We start from the raw sequence: 20871 nt of genomic DNA on the forward strand, positions 1-20871 counted from the left end.
TTATTCTGTTGTTAATGATGCGTGACAGTGCCTGAAGTTTCATGCAGGCAATCGATTTCCCTGCATCCCCCTGAACTCCCCCATTGTCCCCCAGTGGTCAACTAGTTGCCAATTTAGTCATTTTCCAACACCCCCGCTCCCCCGTCAATCTGAACACCCCATCTAATTTCAATTCCTGGGGAAGACTCTAGAACAGGGGTTGGCAACCTATGGCAGGCGTGCCAAAGACGGCATGCTGCTCTCTGCCGGGGCCCCGGCAGGGAGCAGCGTGCCATTAAAAATCCGGCCTGGCCCGCTCTTCTCCGCTCTCCGCTCCCTCCCGCGGGGGCAGGAGCTTGGTCCTGCTGGCTCCTCTGCCTCTTCCCGCACTGTGTTCGGTTCCTGCCCCTCCTGCTCTTCCCCTTCGGCCCTCCCGCCCTGCCGGCCCTTGGGAGGAGCGGAGTGTGCGTGCTCGCTGCTCCCGGCGGAGGCAGAGAAGAAGCGGAGGCAGGGCATATCCCCTCCAGCCCCCTGCCGTGAGCACCCCATGACCCCAGCCCACTCACCCAGCCCTCTGCCCTGCAGCCCCTCACCCCCCCCAACCCCTGCCCTGAGCCCTGTACCTGTCTCACACACACACACACCCAGCCCTCTGCTTGACTCCTTCACCCCCCCACGACTCCACCCCTGACTCTTGCACCCCCACATCCTCAGCTCCCCCCACATCCCCACCCCCACCCTGAGCACCAAGCAGGAACTCCTGCACCTCCCTCCCCCACATTCCCACCTGCACCCCTCCCACCAAATGAGAGCTGCCTAGGTAAGCACTCCACACCCAAACCTCCTGCCCCAACCCTGAGCCCCCTCCCTCATTCTAGCTTCTGGCCAAACCCTACACCCCAACCCCCAGCTTAATCCTTCATGCTCTTCATGCCCTGTGCTCAGTGCACTCCCACCCTCAGCTCAGTGCAGAGAGAGAGGAAGAGAATGGCCAGAACCAGGGAGAAGGTAGGTACCCACTCTATGTGGGTAGGGCCAGGACCCCAGACCGGCAGCGGGCTGAGTGGGTCTGGCAGCTGGTATCCCGGCTGGCAGGAGCCGGCGGATGGAACCCCTAAGCAGCAGCAGGCTGAGCTGCTCAGCCCACTGTTGGTCTGGGGTTCTGGCTGCTGGCCTTGCCAGCCGGGGTCCCGACCACAGGCCCCGCTCATCCCGCTGCCGGCCTAGGTGAACGGAACCCCAGACCAGCAGCGGGCTGAGCAGGCCGGCGGCATAAGATCAACATTTTAATTTAGTTTTAAATGAAGCTTCTTATACATTTTGAAAATCTTGTTTATTTTACAATACAACAATAGTTTAGTTATATAATATATAGACAGACAGAGAGAGACCTTCTAAAAACATTAAAATGTATTACTGGCATGTGAAACCTTAAATTAAAGTGAATAAATGAAGACTCGGCACACCACTTCTGAAAGGTTGCCGACCCCTGGTCTAATGAGTTGAATCAATTAAAAGCAGGATACCAAGGGAGGAAAAATAACTTTTGAAGTGGTAAGAGAGTGGCCCAAGGCAACCCCCCATTCTTTCATGTATTTATACTTGCTCCTGTATTTTCACTCCATGTATCCGATGAAGTGGGTTCTAGCCCACGAAAGCTTATGCCCAAATAAATTTGTTAGTCTCTAAGATGCCACAAGGACTCGTCGTCGTTTTTGCTGATACAGACTAACATGGCTACCACTCTGAAACCTGTAAATGCTGAAAGGCTGTTATTGAATTCCCAGACCAATCTTGCTAGAAAGCTTAATCTCATGAGGTCTGACCATCAGTATTAACCTTTTGTGGGCCTGGTGCCAAACGTATTTGTGGCCCCCCATGGAGGCAATGGAGCATGGCACGGGGAGGTCAGTCCCCAGAGCAAGGGGCCAGCCAGGGGCAATGCGGCATGGCGTGGCAGGGGTGGCCCCACTCCGCCCAGCGCAAGGGCACTATTTACCAACCGACAGTTGCCATATGCACAGTGGCCCACCTGGCCCTGTGCTGCCAGCATGCCCCTTCCCCTCGGGGGGTGGGTCCATGCTGCGCCATACAGCCCCCCCTCCTCCAAACCAACACTCCCCAACTTCCTATGGCCAGAGCCCCCCTGGACCCACTATGCCCAGCACCCCCCGCCGACCCCTCCACAAATGCCCAGCACCCCCTTGCCCACAACCCCACCACAACTGCCCAGCACCCCCTGTAGAACCCCCACTCCCTAGTGCCCCAACACACACATCTTCCCTGCCCCCTCACAGCCCAGCACCCCCCCCAGACCCCAAAGAGATCCACTCCCCTATGCTGGCAGCGCAACCAGGGCTGGTCCCGGGGCGGGGAATTGCTCTGGCCCCTTGGGAGTGGCACGATCAGCCAAGCCAGGGCCTGCCCTGGGCCGGCTCCCTGAGGACCCACTTGTCTGGAGAGGCCCAGCCAAATCCCCCCGCTCCCCACCCCAATCTCCTTGCACCAGCTGAAACCTGAGACTGGCCAGGCTTCTGCACCAGTCCCAGGCAGCTTGGCTCTGTGGAGACAGGTGGGGCCCCAAAGGTGGTGGGAAGCAGAGACTGCTCAGAGCCAGAGATGCACTGGAGGCTGGCCAGGGGGCAGAGAGAGAAGCAGGGGGGTGGGGACGGGGATGGAGAGGAGCCCTCAGCCAGCCAGCGGCAGGCTAAGAGGAGCAAGTGGTGGGCAGGGGAGCCAGCAGGGTCTCGGGGCACAGTGCAAGCGGAGCAGGCCAGAGCCCCTTCTGAGCATGGGCCTGGCTCCATGGCACCACTGGCGCTATTGTAAACCTGGCACTACTGACCATAAAATAGAGCAGAGGCAATTAGAGGTGAGGATTATCAAATTAAGAAGCCTAAGAATTGCCAGGCTGGATCAGGCCCGTGGTCTGATTAGTACCGTATTCTGTCTCGGACGTGCCCAGCATTAGAGGATTCAGAGAAAGGTACAAGAAGTGTCCTATTAGGTAGATGTGGGATAATCTACGCTCCCATTAAAAGTTTGTCTACGCAGGGAAGTTACTGGAATAGCTATTCTGGAACAGCAATAGCAGAATAGTTTATTAAGCAATAGCTATTCTGATAATTTCCCCATGTACACGAGCCCTACTCTCCTTCTGTTCCCTGATAGTTAGAGATTAAACTCTGAAACATGAGGTTTAACCTCTCTTCCAAATATTGGTTAGTGTTTATAACAACTCTGGATATTCATAGATTATAAAACTACATGATCATATAAACCATTTGATCATCTAGTTTGGCCTCCTGTGTAACACAGGCCTGAATTAAATCCTGTTTGAACTATAGCATCTCTTTTAGAAAAAACATCCAATTTTTATTTAAAAATTCCCAGTGATAAAGAATCCACCACAAGCCTTGGTAAATTGTTCCAACAGTTAATCACCCTCACTGTTAATAATTTGCACCTTAGTTCCAGTCTGAATTTGTCTAGCTTCAACTTCTAGCTATTGGATCCTGTTATACTTTTGCCTGCCAGATTGATAGAGGGCTGTTCAAATTTTGTTTCTGTAATGGGGTTCACGCTGTGCCCGTGAGTATTCGGCCCCTGGGCCTCCCTCTTCAATGAGTCAGGGACACTTCAGTCTGGTGCAACACCCATGATCTTTATTCTCAGAAGGTTTCCCACCACCAGTTCCCAACTATATATAGGCTTCACAGCTACTTTGCCTACAACAGGGCTGGCCAGCAACAGACTACAAGGCTCCCACTTCCTTCTGTGCCTGACCTTTCTCTTTCCTTCCCCAGCTGGCTTCTTCCCAGCTTTTATAGCACCGGGCTAATAAGACTGGCAGATGCAGCCAGTTATCAGGCAGGCACTGGGCTATTCACCCAGCCCCAATCCATTCCCCTTGATTGGGGCTGGAGTGGCAGGAGATGATTAAGGGCTTCTCAACCAGCACCCTGCTACAGTTTCTCATGTAGGTACTTAAAGACTGATCAAGTTATTCTTGTTATCCATATGTGTCTAGTTCCTTTGTAAATCTTGTGAAGCTTTTGGCCTCATTAACATCCCACAATAATGAATTCCACATTATCGCTTGAGAAGCTTGTTACAGTCCTGGGTGAATCTTTGCCCCCCCACCCCCAGACAGTTACCAATCTGCTCTATTGGACACCATCTTTGGATACTTCTAAGTAAGGCTACGTTTAGTCACTGGTATTTTTAGTAAAAGTCATGCACAGGTCAGGGGCAGTAAACAAAAATTCACGGCACATGACCTGTCCATGACTTGTACTATATACCCCTAGATCAAATAGCCTTGAATTGTTCCATTTTAGGCCATTTGTGTCACTGTCGCATTGTTTTAATCCATAGTCAATGACTAGTATAAACAAAAAAGGAAACAGGATGCACCCCTGCCTTACACCTGTCTTGATGCTGAATGGCTTACTCAATCCATTTTCCATTTTAATGCAGCATTTTGAGTTGGCATAGAATGTTTCTTAAACATAGGTGACCGGAATTGTACACAGTATTCCAAATGAGGAATTATCACTGCTTTGTACAATAGCATTAATACTTCTCTATCTCTATTGGAAATGCCTCACCTAATATATCCTAGATCGCATATGCCTTTTTCACTGCCTCATCAGAGTGGTAGCTCAGTCATCCTGTGATCAACTCACAGACCCAGTATCTCTCTCCACCTGTGTCATTTCCAACTGATGAGACCTCAGTTTGCAGTAGAAATTTTTACTATTAGACCCTAAATTCGTGGCCTTATACTTTGTACTATTGAATTTCATCCCATTTCTGTCACTCATTTTCAGGGTCATCCAGATCTTCCTGCGTAATACACCAATCTTCCTCTGTATTGACAATTTCTCCCAACTTTGTATCAGCAGCAGATTTCATTAGTACACTCCTACTTTTTGTGCCAAGGTCACTAAAAAAATATTAAACAAGCTTTTTCCCAAGATTGATCCTTGAGGAACTCTACTAGTAACCTCCTTCCAGTCTGATAATTCACCTTTCAGCATAACTGAGTGCCTTCTCCCCTTTAGCCTGTTCCTTATCCATCTTACGATGCATGTACTGATCTGCCTCTTCCCTAAATTCACTAAATAATTTCCTCTGTGGTACTGTGACAAATGTTTTGCTAAAGTCCAAGAATATTAGATCTACTGCACTTCCCTTACCTGAAAAATCAGTTATTTCCTGAAAGAAAGAAATCAGGTTAGTCTGGCGTGATCAACCTACCTTTTTTAAACGTGTGTTGCATTACATTCCCTTTACCATTTATCTCTGAATTATTCTTTCCTTCACAATTTGTTCTAAAAGAGAAGGTTATTCACCTTGTGCAGTAACTGAAGTTCTTCAATTATCTTTGTCCACACGAAGGGCAAAATCATTAATAAAGTTAAACACGTTGTTGTTTCCCCATTATAGAAAGCAAATTTCATTGGAGAAATTGTTTAAATTTATCACAAGAAAGAGAGAAGAGGAGTCTTATTTAGCTACCCTTTCTGCAATTCTTTGAAATTATACTGTGGTAAGTGTGTTTGGGAATGAAATTGATGTTCTGTACTTTGGACCAAATTTTCAAAAGTATCCACCTGCAGTGTTACAAACTACAGCTGCTTTGTGCATGCAAATAGAATAGTTACATGCTATCAATTTGTGTGTGCAAGCATACATCATATGCACAAAACTGAGTTCTCGATGTACAAAGTCAGTCACTAAAGCTTGAGTGCACAAAATTCCAAAGTAATTGCGGAGACTGGGTTGTGTTCTAATGAAGGATAAACTGATTTATTGAGTGGATAAGTGACTAAAAGCAGAAATGAAGAGACAACCAGTTGTATATGTCTGTTGTCTTATTAAGACCGTCTTGTTTAGCTAATATCTGAAAGCTGAAATAATGTTTTGGATGGGGGGGGAGGGGGAGGGGTGTGTGTGTGTGTGTGTGTGTGTGTGTGAGAGAGAATTTGTAATTTAAGATTTTTGGAATGAGTTTCCTTCATTAAACACTGCAATTATTTTTACTTGGATTTCTTCTCATCATTTCTTTTACCCCCATCAGAACAAAGAACCAAGTCAGTCTTTTCATTTATAATGCCATTTGCCTTTTATATGCTGAACACAAAGTGTTCACAAAAATAGCTTCACATCAGCAAATTAAGTATGAAATTAAAAGACTACTTACCAAAAGCCAGCCAAATAATGTCTTGCTCTAATATCACAAGCATCTTTAGGTAATTAATTCCAAATAGAAGGGGCTTAGTACAGCTAAAAAGGCATAATCCTGTAGACAAAGTTCAGGAATATTTAGCCAGTCATCATGCATGCTTATTAATTCTTAAGCAGAGTGTTATTTTTTTTTCCCTCTTGAGGATGTGCAATGTCTTTACATTTGTCCTGATTCAGCTAAGGGTAAAATTCAACACCCCAACACAGTGGCATTAAATTCTTAGGGTGATATTTTCTCTAGCGCAGAGAGTAGCACAAGGCCTATTCACTACTTAAGTCTTCAAAATAGAGCCTATGTGATGCACTGGTTGCATGCTGGCTTTCTGCATAAGGATGGATCTTACCCTCCACGTCTAATACTCTATAACAGTGCTACTCAAAGTGGTGGTCCGCAGACTGGTGCTGATCCGTGAGCCATCGGCTGCCGGTCTGTGTGCATATTGGAAAAAAAAAAATGGCCGGTCCCCCACATCAGATAGCTTGAGAAGCACTGCTGTATACCACTTAACCCTTCTGTGTCTTAATCTCCCCACCTGAAAAATGAGACCAACAATACCCATCTCTTAAAAGCATGTTGAGCCCATGAGGGATGTTGCTATATAGAGTTCAAAGCTTTAATTTTTTTTTTAAATCATGCAAGTCCCACAAGGGATTTCAAATAATGTAAGTATGGTAATTATAGAAGTTGAAAAAAACTCTGTAAAAACCATGCCACATTTCATTTCTGTAAGCCCTCTGCATGCAGATTTCCATGGTCTTCTACAAGTTTCACATGAAAAGGAGTTGTGTTCAGGGTGAGGCCTGTTTTGAAAAAAGTCTCTCTGATGCCAAAAAGCTGATATAATATTGGAAGCAAATGTGCACATCATCCTGAAATGACTCAACAAATGGCTTAGGTGCTGAATAGACAGAGTGCTGCTGATTTGCTCTTTCTCACTGTCTGCTTTTCACTGGGTTGAGGCATGTAAAGGTGAAAGATATCCCATAGTTAGATACCTGTGGTATAGTAAAGCCAACACTATCTAAATAATATATCAAAGTAGGAGTTTGGTGGTTTTCTCAGTACTGAATTTTAGAAGAGGTGCAGAAGTATCCAGTTTTTCAGTCAAGGGACTATGCCACAAAATCTTGTTAAATGCAAATGACACCTTGATTTACTTTTCTCCCCCAGAATTCCACAGGATTACAGAACAGTATCAATTACAGGGTCACGTATAACAAGCCTAAATTATTCCCCTAGCAGACAACTATCTGCCTTTTCTTCTGGGAGGTTCATATTTAAATTAAAGAATTTAAATACCTGCGTATACAGATAGCGCCACATTTTGTTCCCTATGGGGTGTTCTATATGCCCAGACCTCAAAAAATAAGCTAAGATGACGCTCTTCTAGCCCAGAAAACCTAATATTTGGTGGCCGGGCCTTCTTGCACATATTTTATTTTTTCCTGGCAGGTGTCCCCTTTTCAACTCTTATTGATGTGCATAAATGATCCTTCAAGCTTACTTAAAAGCCATCCGTGCAAATTAAATAGCATCCAGTTACTTAAAGATTAGACATGCAGAGTCCTTCTAAACCTATTGTACTGTTATTTTGTAGTAAGATTTTCTCATATGGTTACAGGCATTAGACCTTTTCTGGGGCAGGCTTGAACCATTGGCCATCAGGAGTGCTTCACTGGACTTCCTTTCACGAAGTCCATTGGCTGCACTGATTGGAAATCATATCAACAGGAACACAATAATGCACACTTCAGAATGCGAGCCTTAGAAAGAAAAGAATCTTTCCACTAATACTTGTAATTTAACCTGGATTTCCTTTTATCTGCAATGGATGGCTGTTTCTATTCAAGGGGGAGAGTAGGCATGCTGGGGTGACAGTATGTAAACACACTGAACATGATATGTAATCTTTTTATGTGGAGCAAATTCCCTCTGAAGATTACAGCATTTTCATTTATGAAGCCTTTTAAGTGGCTATACAGAAGAAAGCATGTTATTTGAGAATTACACAGTATAAAAATGTATCCTTGCATAGACTGGTCTCTTTTCAATACATTTCTTTTTTCTGGGGTCTTGCTAAGGATAAGTGGGCATTCTGTAGTCCTTGAGATAACTGGAAAACAGATGAATCTACCAAGAAAAATTAAGCTTCTGTCTGTTTTGAAAAAAGTCTCTCTGATGCCAAAAACTAGGAACTTTGTTTTTTTTATGAAACAAAACATTTCAGTGAAATTTATTTTGTTCAGACATATTCTATATTTGTTATAGATTATGCAGGAAGCAGGAGGCAATCATCCCACACATACACATTATATGCAGCAGTTTTGGTTACAGGGCATAGAACTCTCTGTTGCTTAACATCCAGGGTGCCACTGGGAACTATCTAGGATGACCAGACGTCCCGATAAAATCAGGACTGTCCCAATATCTAGTTGTTTGTCCCGCATCCCGACTGATGTACGGTCGGGACGCCATTTGTCCCGATATTTTGCTTCGGCGGCACTCCGGCTATTTTTTTTTTTTTTTTTTGCGCTTCGGTGGTATTCCGGCTTTTGAGCCTGTGGCTGCCCCCCCATGTGTCCCAATATTTTGTTTTTGTCATCTGGTACAGAGGTTTAATTTGTTAATGTTGGGAAAAATCCTCACATGGCAGGTTCTACAAGATGAGGTTCTAGTCCTGGCTTGCCACAGATTTTCTGTGTACTTGAACAAGTTATATGACCTCTGTTTGTCCATACCATCTGTAAAATGGGGATAATACTCATCTATTTCACAAAGGTACGGAGGTTTGATTTGTTAATGTTGGGAAAAATCCTCACATGGCAAGTTCTACAGAAGTGCCAGCTCCAATGTCCTACACTCTAGCCACTCTGCAAAGAATGTTATTTTTGGGAGAGCTATCATCATCATCCCCAATAGTTTCCATACACCTTAAAGAGGCATTTATGAAGTTCCTAAATATGCTCCCACATCAAGGTCTGGATTCTTAGAATGATGCTTAGCAGCCCTTACCCTACTGTGACTAAATCTCTCCTCCCATGTGGAACCAGATTGCTTCTACCGTTTTTTGTCCTGCAATGGTTGCACATGGTGAGAGATCTGTAACATTTATCAAACCATACATGTTGCATCTGTTTAGGGTGACCAGACAGCAAGTGTGAAAAATCGGGACAGGGAGTAAGGGGGTAATAGGAGCCAATATAAGAAAAAGATCCAAAAATCGGGACTGTCCCTATAAAATCAGGACATCTGGTCACCCTACATCTGTTCCTTTGCCTTTCTCCTTCTAGTATAACATTTTTTCCACCTTCTCTTCTATGTGAGGGCATACGGGACAGATTACCTGTTATGTACTGTTTGGCACAGTGCATAAATAATGATTCTCTTAGAAAGGGTCAGAAGGCAAGAACAGGAAGTGTATAGACCAGAAACAGCTTGAAATATGCACCATAGGTTTTGAGAACAAAATATTTTATTTCTGTCAATAAAACTATAGTTTACAGTAGTATTTACTAAATAAATTATATAATTTCTTTTACAAGCAATAAACTAAATCACACATTTCAAAGACAATTTATGTACACAACATAAGGCCTTGTTATAAATAGCTTTTTTCCCCTCATTTCACTAACAAACAGTGAAAATATCTTTAGAGGCTATTGTCCATAAAGTAAGTGCAGACATTTACATTAATCCTTGTTTGAAATCATTTTGGACTTCCAACAATATGGACCTAAGTAATTATGATTCTGGGGGAGAAAAAAGTGGAATTAATTTTATTTACCACTGTGTTGATGATGGATCTTTAAATAGGTAAAGCAGATTACATATTTTGCTTGTACACAATCACTGAATACATGCAAATGAAATCATGAGAGTCAATAAGAAAATATCACTTTCAGGTCCAAAAAAGGTGATTGGCACTAGTATAGAAAGCATCTTAAATACAGTTTATGCAGTTCTTCACAGTTTAGCAAGCAATAGCACATGATAGCAAAGTGTGGAATGTTTCATGTCACATCTGTCGAGTCTAGCTATCATTTCCATGGTTCAAGGTTCCCATGACATTTCTCAGAGATAAGTTCCATTGATTATTACTCTTTGTCTGTTAGGCTCAGCAAATTCCTCCCTTTAAACCAGGAGTGCAGAAAGTGCTCTTCATCAACCATGGTCACGTCTTATCCACTTTTACTTTGATTTTCTTCTATTCTCTATTACTGGAAATAGAAAATAATTTAAGAGGTTTGGAGGTTTTGTTTCTTTATTCTGCACTTTATAAAACCGTAATTGGATAAAATCTTTATCTCTCTGTGACCAAAAGCACTCCTGTAGTCACACCCTACACATTATTGTAATAATCTTTGTGCAAAATATGTCTTGCAAGGTATCATTTATAAACCAGTAACAAATTGATCATCAATATTCTTGTGTAATGTATGTACAAAATGCATATGAAGAATTATGAACATTAAATGAAATGATAACGACCATGTTTACCAGTCCATCTGGGGAAGGGGTAAACTTGTTTCTCAAAGATAAAGGACAAGCTGAGGCCTCTAGCCAGGTGTCAAAGTTGATCGGTAATCACCTGTCAAGAAGGCATTCTCTGGCAATGAAGGGGGATAGGAACAGATCTATATGCATTTTAGCAAACAACATTGAACCTCTTTAACCATGGGACTCCACATATCCTTCCTCACATCTGGAATGAGTGTTATCCAGGGATAACACATTTCAAGGGTACAAAGACCCGCCAGGTCTTTTTCACCTAAGATGACAAAGGAACAAGCCCTTTGACTTTGTGGGGAGATTCTGACCCCTGAACAGGGGTGAAAGTAACTTAAAAAAGTCTTACCAGTAGGGGGGTCTGGCTCCGGGCCCCTGGAAGGGGCAGGGCCTCAGATGGAAGGGGCGGGGCTGGAAGTCAGCCTCCCCCAGCCAGCCCTTCAGTGCTGGCCAGCCTGTGCTGCCCAGGACTCCGGCAGCAATTTAAAGGGCCTGGGGCTCCATGGCAGCTGCCCCTTTTGCCCCCACTCCCACCCCTCCTGGCAGACCTGGGGGAGGCAAAAGGGGCAGCGATGTTAAAGCGCTGCTGCGGCAGCACTTTAATGTCAGCTGTGTACGGCCTTGTACCACCGGCCACTTCTGACCGAGACACTGTACTGGCCCACCCTCACCTCTGCCCCATAGACTCTGGTCAGCGCAGTTGCTGGGAACATGTGGTAAGGACTTACCTTGAGCCAAGTCTAGCTTGTTAAATTTTAGCTACTAGGAAGTATTTTATCTTGATTTTTCTTGTAACCATTTCTGACTTTGATACCTTTATACTTGTACTCACTTAAACTTGTTTTAATTTTAATTTAAACTAATGTGTTTAAACTGAACTGTTTGGTAACTTCAGTTAAAGTAGCAAACTGTTGAAAATTGACCCTTTACAGGACAACAGACCTTTAATAGCCAGACTGTCCAGGAGAGGGCTGGACAGTGCAAAACCCACATTTTTGGGAAAATTTGGGATTGGGAGTGTGTTGGCCCTGCAAGTAGTAACCAAATCTGTTGGAAGCTAGAGTTTGACTGGTGTGTTGCTGACAGGCTGCTGGGATCAGAGTGGGTGGACCAGGGCTGCAGCTATACACAGACACTCTGTGTGTGACTTACACAATGTTAGACTGTTTGTGAGTGGCCCTGGTTGGGAGCTACAACAACAAAGCATTGTGAGGCACTCAAGGTTGCAGGGCAGGTGGTGAGACAACCTCTCACTGGTCTGGATTGCAGCCTGGAATGAGAGAGACACCCTCCATCTTCACATTTCAGTAACCTGAAGTATAGTTCTGCAGTGATACTCTTTTTTTTTAAAATTCACATGCACAGTATTATCTTCTCCCCTGTAAAATAGTATCCCTATTACATTTATGTCTGTGAATATTGATATACTTAATACATAAAACCAATATTTGCTCTTGAGAGATACTGGGCAACCTGGATATCACTGAAGTCAGTGAAAGTGAAGTGCATCAGCCAACCACACGAGGCATTTATAACCTTGTCGGATTGATCAGGGCCTTAGAATGCACGGGGGCAAAATCCTGGTCTCATTGAAGTCAGCTACAAAACTTCCAAGATTTGGCTCTTAGAAAATAAACTGAATATACATTCCTCCCGGTGTAGGTTTTCGTATGGATCTGTAAAGCCTCATGAATAATATATATGTAAATAAAGCTACAAGAGTTATACTCAAATATGACTAATGAACATGACAGTTATTTAAAAATATATAACAAATTACTCTATTCTATAATATTACTGGAGAAACTCATTTCTATAGCACAAATTTTATTTTTAATATTTCTGTAGGATCAGGTGTGTCTATATTGGGCACTTAAATCAAGGTCAAATGGATCCCCAGCAAACTTCTAGAAAAACCAGGGAAGACCATAATTGACATCACTAGAATTTCTAAAGTGTAAAAAACCCAAACCAATGCAGACTCCACTTTCAGACCTTCTTTGTACATCCAAATAGAGCATACAGACGACACAAAAGTTCCATTTTTATTAAACTCTTTTGTAGGTCACTGTTAACTTTAGTTCCAGATAAAGATATTTAATTAACCTTCAAACAATTCAAGAGAAGAATCTAACCTTGGCAGTGAAGGAAAATGCAAGCTCCTCAGGCATTTTGAATAGCTTACCTTATTTAGGAAAAGGCAACCAACAGATAGAAATCATACCCAAAATGCCATTTAAAATAACGTATCTGGCACCAGGCATATGCTCCACATAATGTTCCACTGCAGCAAACTTTCAGAACTGTGATCCAGTTGTACACTGGAAAATGGTACAAGAAGGATTTTCTAATCAGTTGCTTAGTGAATAGACTAATGCATATATCATCCTCAGTGTGCGGACATGACACCCTGGCCAAGGCAGGTTATGCTGCTATATGTGGGACGTGGGTTCACTATGCAAAGCAATTTACTATGTAAAGTGAAACTGCTGAATAGGTGAATAGAATGAATTTGGGTGGATGGATGAAGTGGAACTGATGACTGAGTAGAAGGAATGTATTTTGATGACTGAGTGAAATGAACCTGACAAATGCACTTTTTAAATTTTTTCAATCATCAGCTTTGCAAGAAGACAGAGCTAAATCAAATCACTTTGCTAGCATGTTTTCATGAGACCAGGATAAATGAAGTACAGTTTTCCCATTGATCTGTGTGGCTGTGGGGCAGGGTCTGAGTGGCCATTGTTACTTCTTTGTAAAGGGTACAGTATGCATTCCCTCACCACAGCAGTCAAACTCAGGCCCTGCCCTCACTTCTCCTAGCTCTCAGAGACTAATAGCACTGCTGGCACTAGCTTTAAGCGGCTCCTGTACTGTACTCTCTGCAATTGTGACTAGCTCCTTCTTGCTCCTTCTCACATCCCCAACCTGAACAGACTAGTCACCATTGAGCCCTAAACATTTAGGAAAAAAGCTGCACACAGTTTACAATGCGGAAAGAGAAGGATTGACAGGACTGTAATTGGACGTGACTAAAGACTAACAATTAGTGCTGTGTCACAAAAATGATGCTCATGGTAGTGAGAAGAAAGGCAATTGGGCTGTAGGGAGTTGCTGACTGGAATGCCCCACTCCGGGTCCAACCCTGTGCACCTTATTTCAGGCAAAGCTCCCATCTTCAATGTTCAGGAACTGGTTCTCTTTGAGGAATACCTACGGCGCAGTTGTTGGAGTGACACTGAGGGCAACCAGAGAAGCAGTGTTTCCTGCCCATATTGATAAAGAATGAATATGGTCATGGCGATCAGAGCTGAGATGCTTGATGGGAAACGCGTAACAAGACAAAAGTGACTGACTGCTACAATGGGCCAAACACTGATAATCAAATGAGTTTGTACTAGCCAGGGTTTGTTATGTAATGGATTTAGAACGTGCGCCATTATTTGAGCATATTTTTGTGCTTTATTAATTTTTTGCATGCATTCATTCCTCAGTAAATTGATTTCCTCATACAGCACATTAAAAAGCCTCAGGGCATCAATAATTTATGGTTTAGTGAAATTTACACAGGCTTTCTAGCACTCGACTCACTTCACTAATGTGTTAATTGTAACCTGAAGTACATTTGCATTTAGTAAAGCACATTCTTCTTGTATCTGACTTTGATACAAAGAGAGATGGATGCCTTGCTGTGGTTATATTCTTCCTTAAAAACTTAAAATATGTCTCGTGGGCCAAACTCTGCTCTCAGATGCCCGGGTATAACTTCAGTTAAAATCAATGGCAGCCATGCACTCATATTCAAAGGACAGAATTAGGACCTGTGTATTTCAAAATGAACATTTTCCTTTTTAAGAGGAGGTAGTAATAAATGGATAAAAAATACTTTCAACCATATTAGACTACAAATGTGTACTTCATTTTAGATGCCATTGCAACAACAATAGTTGGCAGCATTGTGGGGTTTTTCGTTTTGTTTTTTTCCCCCCTCAAAAGATCATGTTAATTTTGAGGGCCTCCATTTTTGGGTTCAGAGCCTTGGACACCTTGGGCCTGATCTTCAGAGGTACCAAGCATCCACAGCACCAATTGATTTGTCAGGATTGGGCCCACTCCATACTACCCAACCTCCCCAGAACACACCTTAGGATTCAAAGACATTTGCAAAGGAGGGCTCCAGATGCTTTTGTGTTCAGTTAAAGAGCTTCTGCTTTGTGCACAAAACTGACGCTAATGTCACTTAATAAACAGGGGAGCTTTGGACAATATTGTTCATAGACATATACACTATCCCTGCAATGACTGGATGTGGAGAAAGCTACTAGCGGGGAGGCTGTTCTAGGTTTGATTGTGACAAATAGGGAAGAACTGGTTGAGAATTTGAAAGTGGAAGGCAACTTGGGTGAACGTGATCATGAAATGGTAGAGTTCACAATTCTAAGGAATGGTAGGAGGGAGAACAGCACAATAAAAACCAATGGATTTCAAGAAGGCAGACTTTAGCAAACTTGGGGAGTTGGTAGGTAAAATCCCATGGGAAGCAAGTCTAAGGGGAAAAACAATTGAAAACAGTTGGCAGTTTTTCAAAGACATTATTAAGGACACAAGAGAAAGCTATCCCACTGCGTAGGAAAGATAGGAAGTACGGCAAGAGACCACCCTGGCTTAACCAGGAGATCTTCATTGATCTAAAATTCAAAAAAGAGTCCCACAAAAAATGGAAACTCAGTCAAACTACAAAGGATGAATATAAACAAATACCACAAGTATATAGGGACAAAATTAGAAAAGCCAAGGCACAAAACAAGATCAGACTAGCTAGGGATATAAAAGGAAACAAGTTTCAGAGTAGCAGCCTTGTTAGTCTGTATTCGCAAAAAGAAAAGAAAACAAGAAGACATTCTACAAATACATTAGAAGCAAGAGGAAGACCAAAGACAGAGTAGGTCCATTACTCAATGAGGGGGAAAAGACAGTAACAGAAAATGTGGAAATGGCAGAGGTGGTTAATGACTTCGTTTCGGTTTTCACCAAGAAGGTTGGTGGCAATTGGACATCTAAAATAGTGAATGCCGTGAAAATGAGGTAGGATCAGAGTCTAAAATAGGGAAAGAACAAGTCAAAAATTACTTAGATAAGTTAGATGTCTTCAAATCACCAGGGCCTGATTAAATGCAGCCTAGAATACTCAAGGAGCTGACTGAGGAGATATCTGAGCCATTAGCAATTATCTTTGAAAAGTCAAGGAAGACTGGGGACATTCCAGAAGACTGGAAAAGGGCAAATATAATGCCCATCTATAAAAAGGGAAATAAGAACATCCCAGGGAATTATAGACCAGTCAGCTTAACTTCCGTATCCGGAAAGATAATAGAGCAAATAATTAAGCAATCAATTTGCAAATGCCTAGACGATAATAAGGTGATAAATAAGTCAGTATACATCTGTCAAGAACAAATCGTGTCAAACCAACCTCATAGCTTTCTTTGACAGGGTAACAAGCCTTGTGGATGGTGGAAGCGGTAGATGTGATATATCTTGACTTTAGTAAGGTTTTTGATAGTCTCTGATGAACTTCTCAAAAACAAACTAGGGAAATACAACCTAGATGGAGCTACTATAAGGTGGGTGCATAACTGGTTGTTCAGTCATGCTGGAAGGGCATAATGAGTGGGGTCCCGCAGGGATCAGTTCTGGGTCCGGTTCTGTTCAATATCTTCATCAATGATTTAGATAATGGCATAGAGAGTCCACTTATAAAATGTGCGGACAATACCAAGCTGGGAGGGGTTGCAAGTGCTTTGGAAGATAGGATTAAAATTCAAAATGATCTGGACAAACTGGAGAAATGGTCTGAAGTAAATAGGATGAAATTCAATAAGGACAAATGTAAAGTACTCCACTTAGGAAGGAGCAATCAGGTGCACACATACAAAATGGGAGATGACTGCATAGGAAGGAGTACTGCGGAAAGGGATCTGGGGGTCATAGTGGACCACAAGCTAAATATTAGTCAACAGTGTAACGCTGTTGCAAAAAAACGTGAACATCATTCTGGGATGTATGAGCAGGAATATTGTAAGCAACGGACAAGTAGTAATTCTTCCACTCTACTTCACACTGATTAGGCCTCAACTGGAGTATTGTGTCCAGTTCTGGGCCCCACATTTCAGGAAAGATGTGGACAAATTGGAGAAAGTCCAGAGAAGAGCAACAAAAACTATTAAAGGTCTAGAAAACATGACCTATGAGGGAAGATTGGAAAAATTGGGTTTGTTTAGTCCAGAGAGGAGAAGACTGAGAGGGGACATGATAACAGTTTTCAAGTACATAAAAGGTTGTTACAAGGAGGAGGGAGAAAAATTGTTCTTCTAAGCCCTGGTCTACACTACGAATTTAGGTCAAATTTAGCAGCACTAGATCAATTTATCCCTGCACCCGTCCACATGACGAAGCCATTTTTGTCGACTTAAAGGGCTCTTAAAATTGATTTCTGTACTCCTCCCTGATGAGAGGATTAGCACTGAAATCGACATCGCCGGGTTGAATTTGGGGTAGTGTGGACGCAATTCGATGGTACTGGCCTCCAGGAGCTATCCCAGAGTGCTCCATTGTGACCGCTCTGGACAGCTCTTTCAACTCAGATGCACTAGCCAGGTACACAGGAAAAGCCCCGGGAACTTTTGAATTTCATTTCCTGTTTGGCCAGTGTGACGAGCTCATCAGCACAGGTGACCATGCAGTCCCAGAATCGCAAAAAAGCTCCAGCATGGACCGAACGGGAGGTACTGGATCTGATCGCTGTATGGGGAGAAGAATCTGTGCTATCAGAACTCCATTCCAAAAGACGAAATGCCAAAATATTTGCAAAAATCTCCAAGGGCATGATGGACAGAGGCTACAACAGGGACCCGGAGCAGTGCCGCATGAAAATTAAGGAGCTCAGGCAAGCCTACAAAAAACCAAAAAGGCAAACGGCCGCTCCGGGTCAGAGCCCCAGACATGCCGCTTCGATGATGAGTTGCATGCAATTCTAGGTGGGGCCCCTACCACTACCCCACCCCGTCTGTAGACACCTGCAAGGGGGGAGTCTTATGCAACAGGGATGAGGATTTTGGGGATGAGGAAGATAATGATGCTGATGAGGATAGCGCACAACAGGCAAGCGGAGAAACCATTCTCCCCGACAGCCAGGAACTGTTTATCACCCTGGAGCCAATACCCTCCCAACGCGGGCTCCCAGACCATGAAGCCAGAGAAGGCACCTCTGGTGAGTGTACCTTTGTAAATATAAATACATGATTTAAAAGCAAGCATGTTTAATGATTAATTTCCCTATGCATTCACAGCCACTACAGCTACTGGAAAAAAAGTCTGTTAACGTGTCTGGGGATGGAGCGGAAATCCTCCAGGGACATCTCCAAGAAGCTCTCCTGGAGGTACTCCCAAAGCCTCTGCAAAAGGTTTCTGGGGATGGCAGCCTTATTCTGTCCTCCATGGTAGGACACTTTACTATGCCAGGCCAGTAGTACGTAGTCTGGAATCATTGCATAACAAAGCATGGCAGCATATGGTCCTGGTGTTTGCTGGCATTCAAGCATCATCCGTTCTTTATCTCTCTGTGTTATCCTCAGGAGAGTGATCATCCCAGAGAACTGGGTGGGAGGGGGTTTAGTTGGGTTTGCGCTGCACGTTAACCTGAAAACTGCAGCCCCTCCTTTCAAATGGCCAACCCAACGGGAGCTTGGTATGGGAAAGGAGGGCGCTGCTGTTTGAAACCATTCCCACATGTTATGAAGGTTGAAGAAGCTGAAAGACTGTGGCTTACCATGGTGGCCTGCAAGCCAAATTCTGTTGCTGCATGTGTGATCTCACACACCAAACCGGAAGACCCTCAATATAAGAGGCAAAATGCGACCTTGTACCGAAAGCACATGTGCTATGTAATGTTAACAGCTTGGTTTACTGTGAAAGAGTCTCCCCATTGTTCTCTAAAATGTGTCTTTTTAAATACTACTCTCCCTTTCTTCCCCTCCCACAGCTGCAACTGTTTCAATGCTCCCCCTATCATCTCCGTCTCAGAGGCAAGTGCAGAGAAGGCGGCAAAAAAAAGAAACACACTCGCAATGAAATGTTCTCTGAGCTCATGCAGTCCTCCCGCACTGAAAGAGCTCAGCAGAATGCATGGAAGCAAACAATGTCAGAGTCCAGGAAAGCAGAAAATGAATGCGAGGACAGGAGGGACGAGCGAGATGAGAGGTGGTGGGAGCAAGATGAGAGGAGGCAGGATGCAATGCTGAGGCTACTGGGGGATCAAACTGATATCTCCGGCATCTGGTGGAGCTGCAGGAAAGGCAGCAGGAGCCCAGACCGCCACTGTAGCCCCTGTGTAACCACCTGTCGTCCTCCCCAAGTTCCATAGCCTCCTCACCCAGATGCCCAAGAACGCAGGGGGTGGGCCCCCCTTCGGGCACCCAACAACTCCACCCCAGAGGACTGCCTAAGCAACAGAAGGCTGGCATTCAATAAGTTTTGAAGTGCAGTGTGGCCTTGTCCTTCCCTCCTCCACCACCCTACCCGGTGCTTCCCTCTTCCCCCACCCCTCCTGGGCTACCTTGGCAGTTATCCCCCTATTTGTGCGATGAATTAATAAAGAATGCATGATTTTGAAACAATGACTTTATTGCCTCTGCAAGTGGTGATTGAAGGGGGGAGGTCGGTTGGCTTACAGGGAAGTAGAGTGAACCAAGGGGGCGAGTTTTCATCAAGAACAAACAAACAGAACTGTCACACCGTAGCCTGGCCAGTCATGAAACTGGTTTTCAAAGCTTCTCTGATGCGCAGCGCACCCTGCTGTGCTCTTCTAATAGCCCTGCTGTCTGGCTGCGCGTAATCAGTGGCCAGGCGATTTGCCATAAACATCTACCCCTTACTCTCACAGATATTGTGGAGCACACACAACAAGCAGCAATAACAATGGGAATATTGGTTTCGCTGAGGTCTAACCGAGTCAGTAAACTGCACCAGCGTGCTTTTAAACGTCCAAATGCACATTCTACCACCATTCTGCACTTGCTCAGCCTATAGTTGAACAGCTCCTTACTACTGTCCAGGCTGCCTGTGTATGGCTTCAAGAGTCATGGCATTAAGGGGTAGGCTGGGTCCCCAAGGATAACTGTAGGCATTTCAAAATCCCCAACAGTTATTTTCTGGTCTGGGAAGTAAGTCCCTTGCTGCAGCTCTTCAAACAGACCAGAGTTCCTGAAGATGCGAGCATCATGTACCTTTCCCGGCCACCTCACGTTGATGTCGGTGAAACATCCCTTGTGATCCACCAGTGCTTGCAGCACCACTGAAAAGTACTCCTTGCGGTTTATGGACTGGCTGCCAAGGTGGTCCGGTCCCAAGAATAGGGATATGTGTTCTATCGCCCCACCACAGTTAGGGAATCCCATTGCAGCAAACCTATCCACTATGACCTGCACATTTCCCAGAGTCACTACCCTTGATAGCAGCAGCTCAGTGATTGCGTTGGCTACTTGGATCACAGCAGCCCCCACAGTAGATTTGCCCACTCCAAATTGATTCCCAACTGACCGGTAGCTGTCTGGCGTTGCCAACTTCCAGACGGATATCGCCACTCGCTTGTGAACTGTGAGGGCTGCTCTCATCTTGGTATTCTTGCGCTTCAGGGCAGGGGAAAGCAAGTCACAAAGTTCCATGAAAGTGCCCTTACGCATGCAAAAGTTTTGCAGCCACTGGGAATCATCCCAGACCTGCAACACTATGCAGTCCCACCAGTCTGTGCTCATTTCCCAGGCCCAGAATCAGCGTTCCACGGCATGAGCCTGCTCCATTGCCACCAGGATTTCCAAATTGCCAGGGCCCGTGCTTTGAGAGAAGTCTGTGTCCATGTCCTCATCACTCTTGTCACCACGCTGCTGTCGCCTCTTCGCCTGCTTTTGCAGGTTCTGGTTCTGCACATACTGCAGGATAATGCACGAGGTGTTTACAATGCTCATAACTGCTGCGGTGATCTGAGCGGGCTCCATGCTTGCCATGGTATGGCGTCTGCAGGACAGCAGAGTTGCAGTGGAAGCGGTGGCTGACGGATGCCACAAGAAGGACCTGCG

At 44.3% G+C, this 20871-nt stretch overlaps 1 protein-coding gene across 6 annotated transcripts in view; it reads right to left on the bottom strand.

The window, feature by feature from the left end:
• Positions 1-8767: 8767 nt before the first annotated feature.
• PIP5K1B (phosphatidylinositol-4-phosphate 5-kinase type 1 beta) overlaps positions 8768-20871 on the bottom strand; it is a 168108-nt gene continuing 156004 nt past the window's right edge. For 3 of the 6 annotated variants that reach the window (XM_043547684.1, XM_043547682.1, XM_043547683.1), the window contains one exon: positions 9670-10449. In XM_043547684.1, the coding sequence (XP_043403619.1) occupies positions 10447-10449 (3 nt within the window). In that variant the 3' untranslated portion in view covers positions 9670-10446. Of the gene's footprint in view, positions 10450-20871 lie in introns of all 6 variants that reach the window. The other 3 variants (XM_037901862.2, XM_043547686.1, XM_043547685.1) reach the window with 3 other exon arrangements.

The sequence above is a fragment of the Chelonia mydas genome, chromosome 5 (genome assembly GCF_015237465.2).
Source record: "Chelonia mydas isolate rCheMyd1 chromosome 5, rCheMyd1.pri.v2, whole genome shotgun sequence".
Classification (NCBI taxonomy): domain Eukaryota; kingdom Metazoa; phylum Chordata; order Testudines; family Cheloniidae; genus Chelonia; species Chelonia mydas.